The following is a 16,443-nucleotide window of genomic DNA, read 5'->3' as shown; positions in this document are numbered from 1 at the left end:
TGGACTTGGCATGTTTAAGACAACGCTCAGTGGCGGTTCGTTTGAGTGAAAACTTTTCTGAAATCAATTCTATGTCTACGACTAGTTTTTAAAACAATGTGGCGGAGGTTTTTGTCTTTATAAATACCCGGCTAATTTGTGTTGATCTATGATATTAATCCAAATAATCTACAGTGAAGTTGGTGGGTTTAAGGTGAAATAATGCAAAAATGTTCAACTGGTGTCGATATTTCCACAATCCCACAAAAGCTTTTAAATTATATAACTGGAGTTATACAAGTACCCCTCTGGGAAAATGCAAAATTTTTCATAGTGTGACAAAATAAACAGAGTAAAAAAGAAGGTAATATTCAACAAACCATGTTTGTACAGACCAACGTCGGAGTTTATCCAACCTAACTGTGATTAAACAGACCGTAGCAATTAAATGGAGGAGGATTAGCTGGAAACCAGGGGGATGCGTAGAGCGAGAGAAATAAGTGAAACTCTGTGTTCATCCCCCCCTCCGACCTCATGTTCTGCGCTGTCAAGCAGCAGGAATCCATGGAGGACGTAGGCAGTGGAAGAACAAGCAGACTATAGGCTCAGCTGGGAAACGGTGAAAGGAGTGTCCTGAAAGCGATGAGAGACGTATGATTTGCTTGGCGTGGCTACAAGAAGACAAATGTTAGTGTGGGTTTTTCTGCAGGGATGATAAAAATGATTCATCATCCTTCCTGATACATGTGAAGGATAGAGCTACGCCTACTCACTTCCTGCTCAAACTCAAAACAAACGCCACTTTTGGACTGATGTATTTGGTGCCAAAATTAAATTCTGCAGACAAGACAGTTAATATTAGAGTAGCACCTAAAGGTCATCTGAGTGACATTAAAGGTCATGAGAAGACTAACGGGTAACAAGACTTTAGATTATCCTGCTAACATTGAGACATACTGACTTTCATCAGAGCAAGAACAAAAATTATTCTTAATTATTCCATTCAGTACAGGCTAATTGCTCGATTTGGTGGAGTGAAAAAAAGAAATGACACAATAAGACCATGTGTAAGTACAGATTTCTTTTGATTTTACTTTTTTTAAACTTAATGTTTTCTAACATCAAACAAAGATAACTGAAGTAAATATAAAATGCAGTTTTCATCTGATTATTAAACTATTAGAGGAAACACAATCTTTCCAAACCAACCTGGCCTGAAAAATAAAACTGAAAACATGGAGCAGCGTTGAACTTTCTGATTCTGAGCACCGGCTTCACAAAATGACCTTCAAAAACTGCATTTAAATCAGTTTATGTTGATTTTTATCATTTAACAATAAGAAAGAAAGACTGGCCCAATTATTATAATTAGTGGGTAATTAGGTTTTCATGTGGTTTAATAGTTGTTTTTTCCTTAATAATAACTTTTTATATTTAACAATATTTGTTTGATCAGAAACATTTTAAGTGTAGATAATGAGTGGATTCTTCATTCTTAAACTTAAAAATGTTTTCATATCAAGTCAAAATAAATTAACTTTCTATAAAACACTATTTACCTTTTTACAATATAAAAAAATTCTCATACTTTTGAGAGCAAGGGATTTTAAAATAACACTAAAAATAACTGTTTTTTTTTCTCAGAAATAGCTGCTTTTTTCCCTACTTAAAGTCACTAATATCTATTTTTAATTGTTAATATAAAATGATGCATGCAGTCAGTTTTAATAGCTGTGAAGAAGTTAAAATATGCTGCTATTCCTTGACGAGACCTCTGTGATCCTCGTAATGCTTGAGTAAAATTTGATAAAGCTTAAATTATACATTCATATTTGAGATGAATAAATTAATGCGTTAAGTGATAAAGCAGGTTTGCATGCATGGCTGGATTAATCTGATTAATATGAATTAATTTCTAAGATTCACTGCTGGGGCCGTATTAACGAGACGAGTTGCTGCCGTAACCCTGCGAAAACTTTCTTTTGAAATGTCGACTCGTGTTTCATTTATTTAAAGATATTCAAAGTAATTTCACCCACTGGATACTGTGGACATATTAAGAAGAAGCATATTTTGATTTCTGTTAGTTTTCCAACTATTTCTTTTAAAAATAAAACTAGTTTCTCTGTAGATTTAAATCTTATGAATGGAGCTAATTTCTTTCTACATTGTATTATTTCAACAGTATTGGAGGTCCATAGCTCCGAGCTCGCTGGTCTTGACTGAAACACCTGGGTCATTAATCATTTTCCTGAGAACTTTCATGTGTGACAGCAAAGGTGACTCGCTTAAGTCAATTAATCTAATGTTAGAGAAGTTTACTGCACCCCTACATACCGACCTTCTGTCGTGTGAAAGTGAGAAATGTGAGCTTGTGTGGCAGAGTTTTGCTGACTGGGGTTTTCTGTTCTCTCTTTCTGCTAACATTAAACCTCAACAGCTAATATACCTCATTAAAATGTTGCAATGAGCCCAGCACCCGAAGGAGTTGAGTCAGTTTGAAGGAATTTAGTTTTACACAAAGTCAGAAGTTTTGTGGTGAAATGTTGCCTTACATGGAACACAATAATGTTAAAAACTAATGTAATTTAAAGTGCAGAAAACCTTATGCGTTTAATTTGGAATTTAAACGATGGGTGAGCAAAAAGCAAAGTGGAGGAAAAACAAGGATACGTACTACAGTTTTCAGTTTATATTGCAGAGAAATCTGAAAATGTATCCCCTTTACTCTGGTACTTTTAAATAAAATACACTCCACCTACATTTCTTTTGAAGTCAGTTCAGTTCGGTGTTTATCCACCCTAACAGCAGAAGGAGTGTATTTTTCATCAGTTTAATAGAAAATGTAAACTTTTTCCAGGAAGCAAGTGATTTTCACCACCACGTTTGGAGAGGATCTAACATCGTCCTTCTATCTGGTGAGAATCGAAACGTATTTTTATTCCCCTAGAGATTCAGTAACACAAGACCAGATGTTGTTGAAGTCAGAAAACTTCACAGTTGGTGTTTCTCTTAACAAATAAAGAGCAGAACATGAACATGCATTAGGAGTCGGTAGAAGGTGGTGGCAAACATCTGCAATAGGCTCAGAAGAAGATAAATACACAACCCCTTTAAACACTGAACAAAAGAAAATAAAACAAAGACTAAAATACATAAGGTCAGGGCTAATTTAGAAAAAGATGACAGAATGAACTACGGTTGACCCTGGGTGTTTGTGGAGTTTCAAATTCAATTCAAAAATACTTTCTTGATCCAAAAGAAAATTAAATGGTGTAACAATTCAGAGTGTTTTATGGCAGGAATCTGTGTCACAGTGAGTCGACACTCTGTTTTCCCAAGGCAGTCTCATGAAGAGGGTGGCGAGGGTTGTCCATAGTTTTCTGGATTTTATGAAGAATCCTTATTTGCATACACATCATAAGAAAATAGTAAAGTATAAAAAATATGGCCAAAAATCAGTCCAACTGCACAGTATCCAGAACAAAGAGGAATGATTGTGCAAATAAAGTTATTTTCTCCCAGAAAGGCAGGAGTGAAAGTTTGAAAAAGAAAAAATCTCAAAGTACAGAGCTACTCCAAAGTGCTGCCACCCTGAGAGGCGCAATGCTTTTCATATAACTGCTTATTGTAATATTTCAAACAGTACGTTTGAACTACAGTAAGTCTGAACTAAATTTGAATTAAATGTGGATTAATATGCACAGTGAAAACCGTCCTAGCGAGGCCATATTAGCTAATGTCTACAGAGTTTCTTATCTTCGATGTTGGGGGTCCAAACAATCAGTGCCAAGGAACACAAATGGTGCCAATAAGAAGCATTCCTGCAGATATTTCAGCTTCCCAAGCTGCATTTCCTTTCCAATATTTTACATATGATTTATCATGAACAGGTAGTTTCACTGTTGTTCAACAATCTTTCATTTTATTCTGTGAACATCCAAACTTTGCAATCAATCAAACATCTGAGTCATTAAAGATAAAACACGACGGACATAAAGATTTTAGATTTTCACAAATTATCTCAGTACTGTGCGCCAGTGTTTGCTTTTCTTCTTGAGCCGAAGTGTATAAAGAAGAAATGCCGGCATGCTCATAAATATGTTTTCATCTTCTCTTCCCATCAATAGTCGATAATGTAAGGACTGTATCTTCAGAGAGCTGATTTAGTGATTCTGAACACGCCCATCTTCTCTTATAAAAGCAGCAGCCTCGCGGCAGGATTTTACCACGCTTCATTAGCAGACTCTTTGATCTTGTCTTTTACAATCTTCTCCATAACGTTCCATCTACTTATGTACCCCAAGAGTTTGGTAAGAGGTGATGAAGAGGTCTGGCTTCGATTATTATCCCAAAGAGTCTCTGCAGCATGGAGGGATACGGCGTAATGAAGGAATACGAAATCTTACCAAGTGTTTTGGATTTGGGTTCTTGTTTAAATATCTTTGTGCTCTTGAAATAACACAAAATTAACTCGTAAGTAACTAGCAAGCAAGATATAGGAGAAGTCAATCATTTCTTAATGTTATTGGAGAAGATGCTAGTTCCAGAGGCAGATTATTTCACTTATTACTTTAGAAAAAATGTCTTATTATAAGTGAAATAATCTGCCGGTGGACCTGGTACTTTTTCATCAATATTAGGGAATTGTTGACGTAAAACCTGCTCAAACATGCTGAAAAAGATACTTGTGAGATAGTTGTATTTTCAGATAAAGATATTTGCATTAGAACAAGGCAAAAATATATGGTAAGATTTTGAGGTTTTTCAGTATAAACGTTAATATCCTTTGTTTTTCAAACAAAACAAGCTAATTTCACATATTCAAATGAGCATATATTTAATGACAGTAAACTAATTTTACTGTTTTTTTAATTATTATTTATTTATTTTTTTTGTTGGGACTAATGCACCAGATTGTGACAATCTGGTGCATTAGCAAATTTAGCAAATTTACAGCCTCACTGCGATTCGACCCATAAAAAAATCCTACATAAAAGATCATTTTTAATGAGAATCTTTAGATGCTTTTTTATCTACTCAGTTGCACATATGATCACAAAATGTGCAAATGAAAACATTTTCTCCAGCACAACTTGCTGAACAAGAGCAACCTTTTCTTAGTTTTTTGTGTGAATGGTCTGACATGAAATTGATCTCTGAGTTTAGCAAAGGTTAAAAAAGTTGTAAAAGAAAAGCAGGCTGTTTTATTATTTGAGCTGTAAATTAGTTTTAGATTTTCATAAATATTTCCTTGCTTGGAAGCCTACTGCGCTGTATTTGTTGCTGTCACTAACTTCAGGTTTGAGGAATGCGTAGGTCAGGTTTTTCCCAGTGAACATTAAGTCTTTGCTTAAATCCATAAACCAATTCAGTCTGTTTCTGTTTGCACAGAGCTGCATATGTCCTGCACATGTCTTTACTATCAGCTGATGTCTGTACATTCACTACCGTCCACGTTTGCTGTTTTGCTATAAGGTGAAGAACTCAGTAATTTATGTCTGCTCTTGACTCGCATTTCCTCGACTGTAACTTACCGAGGTTTCGCTTTGACAAACTTACAAGGGGCCGTTAAACTGGACCAGCTTTACAGCAGAGACTCGTTTTATGTGAGACTTTGCACATGCTGCAGGCACCCACTTCCTGAGAAACGTTCAACTGTCTGGTCGGGGTTGTTAAATGATAGTTGAGAGAAAATAATTCTGTTAAAGAGATTAGAGTTTGTGTAACGCAGCATGTTAGCAGTCGGCTACGGTTTGTGTTAGCTGTCTGCAAACAGAGATTTGATCTGAATACTGTGGTCTAACCAGGACGTTTGTACCTGCAATGTGAATGCAAACTGGAAAACCAAACTATTAACTCATAGGTGACGAATGTTTGTGAAAAACTGAGTATTTTCTGCTGCTATAAACATGTTTGCATGGTTCTGGGATTTATAGGTTCAGTATTTAAAGTGCCACTAATAGAATGTACTTTGAGGCAGGCTATAAAGTTTTTAGCCTTTAGTGTTAATCTTACAATTTTATAGCTTTTCCGTAATCAATATTGGATGCATAATCGATTTACTTGTTTGAGAGTTATGATCCTATTTTAAAAAGTGTATATCTTAGATGACAGGGTACAAATAGTGTTGCTAAAATCCAATTTTCCTTTTAGTTCATTCTCTCATTCTCTTTGGCTTAGTACTTTGTTGGCATTACTATTTATTTCCAATATCATAATTTCAACTAATACACTTTAATGTTCTTCTAGAGAAAAAACATACAGGAAACAAAAAAGGTGAATCATATCTAACATTTTAGTTGGTTTCTGGTATAAAAACACACCGAGGGTTTCCTGTCCTTTTGTGCCACATCACCGTCTTCTTTCCTCATTAAAAGGTTTACGATAAAATAAACGGGTTTCTTTTACACCCTATGACCACTTTTACAGTAAAAACTACCAACTGTCTGTCTTTTAACAAGCTTTAACGGAGTTAAAGTGTGTATATGTTGTTTTCTGTGACATCACATGCAAAGTGTCAATAGACGTCCAGCCAGTTTGAGAATTTGATTTTCTTTTTTTGTCTATTAAAATTTCTGTAATATTCTGTGCCAAAAGTCGTTTATTTTAAACATCATTAGTTGATATATGCTGATCAAAACTATTTTTGCGCCGTTATAAAAAGGAGCTGACCAGTCAGTGGGTGCTCGAGCCTAACAGCTGTGTGGAACCCTAATTCTGGTTTATTACGACGTACTGTAAAACTACCTGTACTCTGGTAAAACAGAGTGAAATGCCTCAGTTCCCCAGTATATAAATGCAATATATGGGCTGGCTGATATTTCCCTGTGGACACTTTGGTCAGCTTGACCTCTGTTAAAGCTTCCACTTCTGTCACTGGCAGCCTGACTGAAATAAATTGGCTTTGGTCTCAGTGGAGGAGTTTGCTGTTGCTGCAAACCTGAGGCCTGATTGGGAGAGCTGCAGACTCAACTGGGAAGGTCTGTGTGTGCATGTTTTTCTGACCTGAGAGAAAGGTCCGTCTATGAATTGCAATGACCTAACACAGTGTAACTGTGTGTGGAAATGTGTGGGTGTGTGACCGCGTGTATATATGCGTAACCTTAACCTCCATTAGAGGAGAACCCACAGTTGACCGTGACCTCTGTGTCCGCAGAAACATGTGACACTGTATGTGTAGTTGACCTATGAGGGCTCTGTGTTGTAATGTAGAGGAAGCATCAGTGGAGGACCGCAGTCGGCCCACGCACTAATACGATGCATCATTCTGGGCGTAGATAAAACTTCAACCTCCAAGCTGATGATATGCACAAGATGACTAACGATGCACAATCTGCTGATTGTGTGATTTGACCTAATGGCACAAAACTTTTCCAACAAGACAATGATCCTTACATAGATTCAAACTGGTTTCAGAAAGAATTAATGAAAATGAATCTGCCTGAACGACCTTCAAAGCTCCCGTCCTGAATCCTGTTGAAAAACAAACGAAAGAGGGGAAACTTTAGCCAATCTGCTGATAGCAGAGCAATTTTTTTAAAGTTCTAACTTTGAGAACTTTTATCGGACTTAGCTTCCCCTAAATTAGTTTTAATCATCCGTTTTGTACGTTTTCAGTTGAATACAATTTTACATCTGTGTTACAATACTATTTTGAGATGTTTATATTCATGCTCTTATTTTGAAGTCTTATTTTGCACAGCAGTTCCTCTTCCTGTCCTCACATTCGCTCTCTTTTAAAGAAACGTTTTTGAGAAAGTGGCAAGTGTATAATAAACAAATGATGTGTATATTTTTTTCTTTTTTATGAACAAACAACCAGTGGTGTTAATTAAACAAACATATTAAATTTTTTTACACAGTGAAACAAATGTACATCTTCAAGAACTTTCTAAGGTAGTCACTTTATATTTTTGGTGAGTTTATATGTCGTAGAAGTGATCCACATATTCCCAGACATGAGCTGGAGCTCATTTTTAATTTATATTAATCTGCCTGTTCATTTCGTTACAGCAAGAACAAAATGTTTAGAAAAAGGCTGCAAGGCATCATGAATTAACTTCACTTTTCTCTTTCAAAAAAGTTTTTTCAACACAAAGTGCTGTTTCTGCAACTTTTACCACATCTTTTTTTATTTATTTTATTTTTTACTATCACAAATTGGGGCCAATATGGCCTCCACTGAACTGCTGTCAGAGTGAATGTGAAAGCACTGACTCATAACGTTTCACTCTAAAGATAAAAATAAAAACTAGAAACTTTACATACATTGAGCCAAAATGAAACGGGTTCTAACAAGAGATGCTTGAAATCTACACATTTCAATGTTGCAAACCTAAGAAAAAATAAATAGAGATAATTCTAACTGAACCAAAACAAGAGAAGTTTGGTCTGGATAAATTAAGAAAACTCTTTTTGATAGCTTGGTAGATTTTAAATAATGCGTCAAAACTTCAAAAACGTTTAATCTCTTGAAAATGCAATAATGACAGAGTTGTTTTGACCTTCTTCAGGTCTCCATGCTTTATTGTTTTCCCATCATGTTTCTATGGGGCTCAGATAGAAACTTTGTGTTTGCCATCCAACAACATTGACTCTGTTGTCACATTAGTTACTTTGTATGTTTTATCCATCAATGATGATTTTGGACCAAAGTTTTAACTTCTTCCTGTTTGGAGACTTTCCTGTATTTCTGAAGCCCAACGTTCTTTCCTCATGACTCCATCTCTGTTTTTGTCTGTGAAAAGCACTTAGATAAACTTTACATCCTTATTATTCTTATTTTGTGAAGTGCACCAGTCCCTCCTGCAGCAACATGACTTATGCTTCTTCCTTTGATATAGTCATGATCAATTTTCTTTCATAAAATCATATAATTTGTCTTAAAAAATACACATTTCTTCTTGAGAACTTTTTCAAACTCTACTTTATATTATGCTATTTTGTCATAATGATTTATTTCTTTTCTTCCCATGTCGTCTTTCATCCCAGCCTAAAACAAAACTAGATTTCCTGTGATAATGACTCTCAGATCATTTCTGGTCTCCCAAAACACAGAAGATATCTCTGCAGATGCCCCTAATCTTATCTCCATTTGGACAGAAAAGGTTATTTTTCTTTCTACAGAGTATTTCTGTGTTTATCTGTATGTGTGCTCTTTTCATTTGCCCGGATTTAAACCCAGTGGGAAATTATTTACTGTTTCTCCAGGGAGGAAATATTTTTAGCAGTATGTTTGGAAGGCTAGGAAAAGTTTTGTGGTTTCATTTTTCTTTTTTTGTGCTGAAACAGCAGGGAGTGCAGATTGAGTCAACCTCCTGTAAAAATGCGTCATGGATGGTGATTTGTCATGAATGGTAAAGATAGAACTGAAACATTTATTTCCTTTTTTAGAGTCTTCATATTTCAGAATGTCAAAGAAGTCCTTCGATTTTCTTCTAAATATCACAGCAACAGGCATTTTTTAAATTTTTGACACTCAACTCAAACCTCCAACACCTGTTTTAATAAACAAAAGATCTTGAATTTGCAAAAGGGGATTTTTTTTATTAACAGAGAATTATTAAACACTGTTGTTTTTTTAAGGAAACATATTTCTTATCAACCTATTGATATGAAATTCACATCAGATGTTTAACAATCCAAGTAATCCACAAATACAAACACATGTTGGCTCACAGTACACAATATATGTAATAGAGTGGAATGGTACAGGGAATAAGTAGTGGCCACTTTAAAAAAACTAGGCACATAAAAGCAGGAAAACATCTTAAATCAGTCAATCTTGCTTTCTATTAGCTTCAAATAACATCAGCTGTTATTTTGTAACAAAATTATTCGTACTATTTGGGAATAAATAAGTGTAACGATGCCGTAAGACTGTAAAAATCTTAGAAATTCACCTTGTTAGGCCCTTAAAAATGGAAAAACCAGAATTAAAATCCAAGCAAACAACTAGACATTAGCAATTGAACACTAAAGAAATATATTTATCTCTGGAAAGCAGTGAATTTTCCAACTAGTCATTATGTGACAAGAAAAGTTTGACATGTGTCTCTACAGGATGTGAATAGGAATAAAAGAAAGCTGTGAGTTCAGTACAATTGGTGCAGGCTGAGAGGTTTCTGGTCCTTCCCTCTGTTATTCAGCGCTTTAAAGTCAGGATGCTACGGTACCTTTCAACACAGACTGCAGACTCTGAGCTTCAGACATCCTGAATGCCAACTGTAGACTTCAGTCGTGTGCCTGGAATGTAAATGAGGCGAAAGTGATTCACCTCATGCTTAACCCATCTTACAGCAGCCTGGCTGTGAGAAACAATAGAGAGAAATCACTGAAAGAGGATTGTGTGTCTCTGTGTTTGTGTATGCTAGCTAGCTAGTCTGACAGGGTTACAATGTTTTTTCTTTTTCAGGCTCAGAAAGCTGTTAAAGGATATTTTGCCTGGTTTATCTTCTGCTTTAATGTTGGGTGTTTGCTGTATGACACATGGAAATGTTTTGGTTTGCTCATGTCTGCATCTTTACCAGAGCGATCGTCCTGGGACAGATGGTGAAGCTCTGCAGTGCATCTGCCGAGTCATCAGATGAAAGACCGTAATGACAGACTGCAACTAAGAGATATCTGAGTCAACCATGAAGTTTTACTGAACGGTTTCATCTTTTTAGCATTATAATCTACCATATCAGTGATTGTTTTAGCCATGAATTTTGCCATAATGTTGGCTAATAAAAGCTTTATGGATAATTTCGACCTTTTTTTTGAAGTGGTGGTCTTTTGGGCGGTGATGAGTATTCATCGTCTTGCCTGTGAAGCAGATTTCTGCTATTTATGTTCAGGTGAACTTGTTGTTTAAATAAACTCTGGCTATCATTTGAATCAATGAATAAACCTGTAATCCCACCAGGAAAGACCTTTGGTTTGGCTTGTTTGGTCCAGATTTTATTCTTTTACATTTGTTGTGATTTGCTTTCACATTGTGCTTTTTGCAAGTGTACTATACCTTGTAAGCAAAGCCACATGGGTGATGATCATTGCTCCTATTGGTCAGAAATGGTGGCAGAGCACAGACCCAGAAAATAAAAACATTTATTTGAAGGGATGTGAATAATATCACACCGTCATAAACCTGAAGGAGTCTTTATGAACGTTTATGACTGTTGTCATGAAGTGTGATTCGCTAAATAATGACACTTTTAATGCAAAATCTCATTAAAAGTTCGTTGAAAGTGTCAACTTTGCATTATTCAGTAAATAATGACACTTTTAATTCAAAGTTGCATTAAAACTTGCAGTGAAAGTTTGTTAAAGGTGTCAGCTTTGCATTAAAAGTGTCATTATTTACCAGATGACACATCATGACAACAGTCATAAACGTTCATAAAGATTCCTTCATGTTCATGACAGGCGTTATTTCAGTCTTACACTGTAAAAAAAAACGGCCTCATTTTACGGTAAAAAACTGGCAGCTGAGTTGCCAGAAGTTTACCGTCTTTATACGGTAAAAGTCTGGCAACCAAAACTGCCAGTTTTTTACCGTATTTCTAAAATACGGTAAAATTCTGGCAACCAAAGCTGCCAGTTTTTTACCGTATTTCTAAAATACGGTAAAATTCTGGCAACCACAGCTGCCAGTTTTTTACCGTATTTGCTAAATGCAGGATTTTACCGTATTTTTGAAATACGGTAAAATTCTGGCAACCACAGCTGCCAGTTTTTTACCGTATTTGCTAAATGCAGGATTTTACCGTATTTTTAAAATACGGTAAAATTCTGGCAACCACAGCTGCCAGTTTGTCACCGTATTTTGTAAATGCAGGATTTTACCGTATTTTTAATATACGGTAAATTTCTGGCAACCACAGCTGCCAGTTTGTCACCGTATTTTGTAAATGCAGGATTTTACCGTAATTTTAATATACGGTAAAAGTCTGGCAACCACAGCTGCCAGTTTTTCACCGTATTTTGTACATGCAGGATTTTACCGTATTTTTAATATACGGTAAAATACCGTACTTCCTAAAATATTTTAAAAAAAATAAAATGTGGTTTTGCCGTAGTAAATACGGTCATGCTGACTGAGGCATAATATCTACATGAGTGAAAAACACATCCAGACTGTATGATATATTGACATTTTATTGTAAACCCTCCCCCCCAAAAAAAACTTATGGTAAATTACTGGTCTCTGTTCCTACCAGAATTTTACCATACAAATTATAGTACAACAACCAAGGAAGTGTAACTTGTCAAGCATTTCTATACAGAAAGTTATAAAGAAAATAATTTCTAATTAAACAAAAATACAGATTACGAGTAATCCACTTAAAGAAACAATTTCTATTTAAAAAGTCAAGTTAAAAAAAGAACTGATTCTATTTTATGTCCAGTTTCCTCACGGTATTACTGAGATCTGGAAAACAAAAACAAAACAAACAGTATGTGTCCACATAAGAGATAACATATTGTAGAAGACAAAATGGTGATAAAAGGATTCTTGTTCTGGGTTGAGAGTCACAAGTCGCTGAGATCAGACGTTGCTCAGGATGGTTGTAGTCTTCCCAGTCACAGGTTGAAATTGAGACTCGCATGTTGTCAATCGGGTGTTTCCTCTCTGCTGGAAAACAAAAAGAAAAAGTTAGAAAGATGCACTACATGAACATCTTATTCGCTTAAATGTTTGTTTCACCTTTGTTGACTTGCATATGGACACAGGTACTTCAACCAGGTGGTGTGATCATTTCTGACTGAAAATTCAGTAGTTAAACCTTTGTTTGTTGTCAACAGGTGTGATCCTCTGGTCTGCAACCAGACAAAATACACAAACAAAAAACAAATAAAAACAAATATAACTGTTTTAGGCAATTTATGAAATAGATACTCACCATTTATCTGAGTCTCATGAAGGCCAATAGGTTGTCTTCAACCATTTATGTAAGTTACATTTCCTGCAAGCTAGCAGAAACAAAGCTGTAAATGTGAACACTTTTCATACAGGCAAACAAATTGATACAGCTGAGACAATTTATGCTAGGTTAGTTTTTCTCAGTCACTTTTGGTGCATTTCTCGAGTCATTGTTGGCATTTACAAAACAGTAAGCGCATTTCTCAAAACAATTTGTAGAAACAGGAAAAATAGCATTTGTTTGCTTTCAAAATCCTTAGTTCAGCTCTTAAAATCCTGTCTGTTAACATATCAGTGACTCAAAATAATAAGTTATAGTCTCTCTATGTACAGATAAGACAGTCAAATCGATTAGTCATGAGAAGAGACTACAAAAGGATCATTTACGCCAGTGTTTCTCAACCCTGGTCCTCAACGCCCCCCTGCTCTGCATGTTTTAGATGTGCCTCTACTCCAGAACAGCTGATTCAAATGATTGGATGACAATCAAGTACTGCAGAAGCTTGTTAATCATCCAGAGATACAATTCAGGTGTGTGGCAGAAGGGAAATACCTAAACCTGCAGGACAGGGTGACGCTGAAGACCAGGATTGAGAAACACTGATTTACGCTTTTGCTATAATTTATTCATGGACCATGCCATGGTGATTCAGAAAGAAAAAGACAGAAATGCAGAGAACAAAAAAAGTAGAAAAGGAGCCACAGGACAATCTCCTCAAGGAAAACTGTACAGTGCTGTAGAAATTACATTACATTTTAATTTCCATAGTCACTTTGTTCCTTAACTCCACTGAGGAATCTTTTTTCCTCAGTGGGGTTAAGGAATGAACAGTAGGGTGGGAGGACCTCCATCAGCATCATGTTGTGGGTCTCAGCCATGTCCTGATGTTGGACTGATGGAAACTGGCAGATGTCCTCAGCCTCTTCTGACTCTTCTTCTGCTTTCCTCCCAACTATTTCCTCCTCAGCCTCACTCCTCTTCTTCTCTCTGGCTGTTCACTCTGCCCAGATACTTGTTCATCAGTTCTCAGACATGTAACATTGTGTTGTGTTCTGACTATATAGAGCATAATGTTGCCAACTGATGGTTCACAAGATGCACCTCCAATCTGTTTCAGAAAACTGGTTGATCGTTGGTTGAGCTAATGGTTCATACACTGACCTGTTAGAGAAACTCAGGACTCACTTGGGAGCAATTTACCAATTCAGGACAGATTTAGAAAATAATAGAATATAAATTAATTAATATATGATTCACATTATGACAACTTTAAGACTTATGCATGTTAAGACTTACACAATGAACTGATGCTATTTTGGAAGTTGAGAATTCAACACAGACACGTTGTTGTCCTGTTGTCCTCATTTTCTGTATACACCCTTTATCCTCCGGGTCAAAATGACCCGTCTTCAATAAACCCCCAATATAAGCAGCTTAATTGAATTTTAAACACCAAATTCTATCTTGTATATTGTCACTCACCACAAAATGTGTGAATACTTGACTTTTCCCTCTCCACTTGAATTTCTATAGCTTAAGAAAAAAAATGTGCAAAATGAGTTTCGAATGCATTTTTATTCATCACAGTGACTAATTTTCTTTTACTTTTCTCCAGTGAACAAGAGGATGTACAATACAAAAATATGAAAAATAACATAACCCATTCAACTAATTGGCACATGTAGGGCAGTATGCAAGTGCACAGCCTTTGCAGATATATTTCTTACACCTGCAGCACACAGTATGTGTTTTACAGTCTGAGGGCAGAACTGACATCTCTTCCTCTTACTTGGCTTAGCTGAGGAAGTGGCTGTGGTAGATGGATCCTCAGGTTGATCAGGAGCTGCTGCACTCTGAATAGCTTTCACAACTGCTGCTGAGGCTTCTGTGTGGGGGACATGCTTCCTTCTTTCAATGAGTGGAGTTACAAGTGCCTTTCCTAGCTGCTCCAGGAACACCCTCTTCTTGTTGTGCTTATGAGACATCCAGGTTGGGTTGATCTCTATCCAAATCACAAAGGCATTGTAGGAGGACACATCAATGATGTTGTGGAAGATGACCAGGGGCCAGCGGGCAGTCATTCTTCTGCAGCTATATGCTCCAATCACCTTATCTAGGTTGTCCACACCTCCTTTGTTTCGGTTTTATTCCAGGATGATGATTGGCTTCCTGTCCTCACGGTCACTAATGTCGCCGTCTTTGTGCAGTGTGCTCAGAAGAACTACATTCTTGTTTTTCTTTGGGAGGTAGGAAACTAGAGTGGTGGTGGGTGTGAAGGCAAACTTTGAGGAGAAGACCTCTCTCTCCTTTGACCCAAGCAGTGCAGGTGGGAGCTCAGGCTTGTTCTTTTGAACTGTACCAACCATGGTGATCTTCCTCTTCAGGAGCTGCTGTCCGAGTTCATAAGAGTTGAAGAAATTGTCACATGTCACATTGTGACCCCTCAGTCCCTCTGTCACATCAAGCACAACTCGCAACCCCTGGTTCTTCTCTGGGCATCCACTGGTTGACTTCCCAGTATAGACTTGCATTTTCCAAGCATAGCTTGATTCAGAAGCCACCCATGACTTGATCCCATATTTTGCTGGCTTGCTGGGCATATACTGCCGGAAAGGACAACAACCTTTGGACAAAAGACATTAGCATCAGTGATTAGTATCAGTGTCACAGAAAACAGTCAAAGAAATCAATAGTGAAAATCACTTTTATTACAAATATGAAAACAGATTACCTCTAAATGGAACCAGTTGCTCATCCACTGTTACATCAGGCTCTGGATTGTAGAGGTAGGGCAACCGCTCCACCCACTTGTCCCATACCTCTCTTATGGCTGCAAGTTTGTCTGTCATACGTCTTGCTGGTCTTGATTCACGGTCATCAAATCGCATCAGTCTTGAGTAGGTGTGAAAGAGTTTGACTGGCATTGTGGCTCGGAAAATTGGCCTTCCACTCTCTGCTCACTTCTGCTACTGATTGATCTGAGACACAACTAAAACTTTGTAACATTTTATGGTTTGTAAATAACTCTGTGACCTTGATTTCAACTCCATTTGCCTCACGGGTCATTTTGACCTGAAGACCATCTTTGTACCTTTTTTTGTACAGCTTACATGGAAATGAGAATAAAAGCAACACTGAACTTTTTCTATTGTCTGGGCCAATCTAGGAAAAGTCTTAAAATCTCAAGTTAAAAAAATTACATTTAGGGGATTGTTTGGGGGGGGGGGGGTTTAACACAGTGGCGGGTCATTTTGACCCGAGGACAACAGGAGGGTTAACATATTTTGATCAAGACGATAAAAGCAAATTACAATTATAAAAGCATAGAAGTGTACATAACCAGCTACATGATGTACAAAAGCAAAACTTGCAAAACTAATTTTTTTGATGTGCAGAAGTGACACAGTAATTTGAAGATTGAACAGGTAGTTTTAAGAATTTCAATTCTGTTCTGAGAGATGCACCCAAACTGAGAAAAGCTGTAAAATATTAATATTTAAATTCTCTTATCTTCAAATCCTTCAACTGTCATGGACCCAGTGACTTTAGTGCAAGT

The 16,443-nt window shown here is 36.6% G+C and overlaps 1 protein-coding gene and 1 long non-coding RNA gene across 2 annotated transcripts; both read right to left on the bottom strand.

Moving 5' to 3' along the window:
* Positions 1–12,415: 12,415 nt before the first annotated feature.
* Positions 12,416–13,016, bottom strand: LOC111609202. The gene is made up of 3 exons (XR_002752977.1): positions 12,867–13,016; positions 12,671–12,783; positions 12,416–12,598 (listed from the first exon to the last, which is right to left on the bottom strand). It is a non-coding gene; the product is annotated as an uncharacterized LOC111609202 (long non-coding RNA).
* A 1,455-nt stretch (positions 13,017–14,471) lies between these two features.
* Positions 14,472–15,957, bottom strand: LOC111609201 (piggyBac transposable element-derived protein 3-like). The gene is made up of 2 exons (XM_023336248.1): positions 15,619–15,957; positions 14,472–15,510 (listed from the first exon to the last, which is right to left on the bottom strand). Exons 1-2 carry the CDS (start codon positions 15,809–15,811, stop codon positions 15,032–15,034), a joined length of 672 nt encoding a protein of 223 aa, XP_023192016.1. The 5' UTR covers positions 15,812–15,957; the 3' UTR covers positions 14,472–15,031.
* Between the last annotated feature and the right edge of the window lie 486 nt (positions 15,958–16,443).

This window comes from Xiphophorus maculatus, chromosome 7, assembly GCF_002775205.1.
Source record: "Xiphophorus maculatus strain JP 163 A chromosome 7, X_maculatus-5.0-male, whole genome shotgun sequence".
Lineage (NCBI taxonomy): Eukaryota > Metazoa > Chordata > Actinopteri > Cyprinodontiformes > Poeciliidae > Xiphophorus > Xiphophorus maculatus.
The sequence above is the reverse complement of the archived record's forward strand: the minus strand, read 5'-3'. Positions and strand labels throughout refer to the sequence as shown.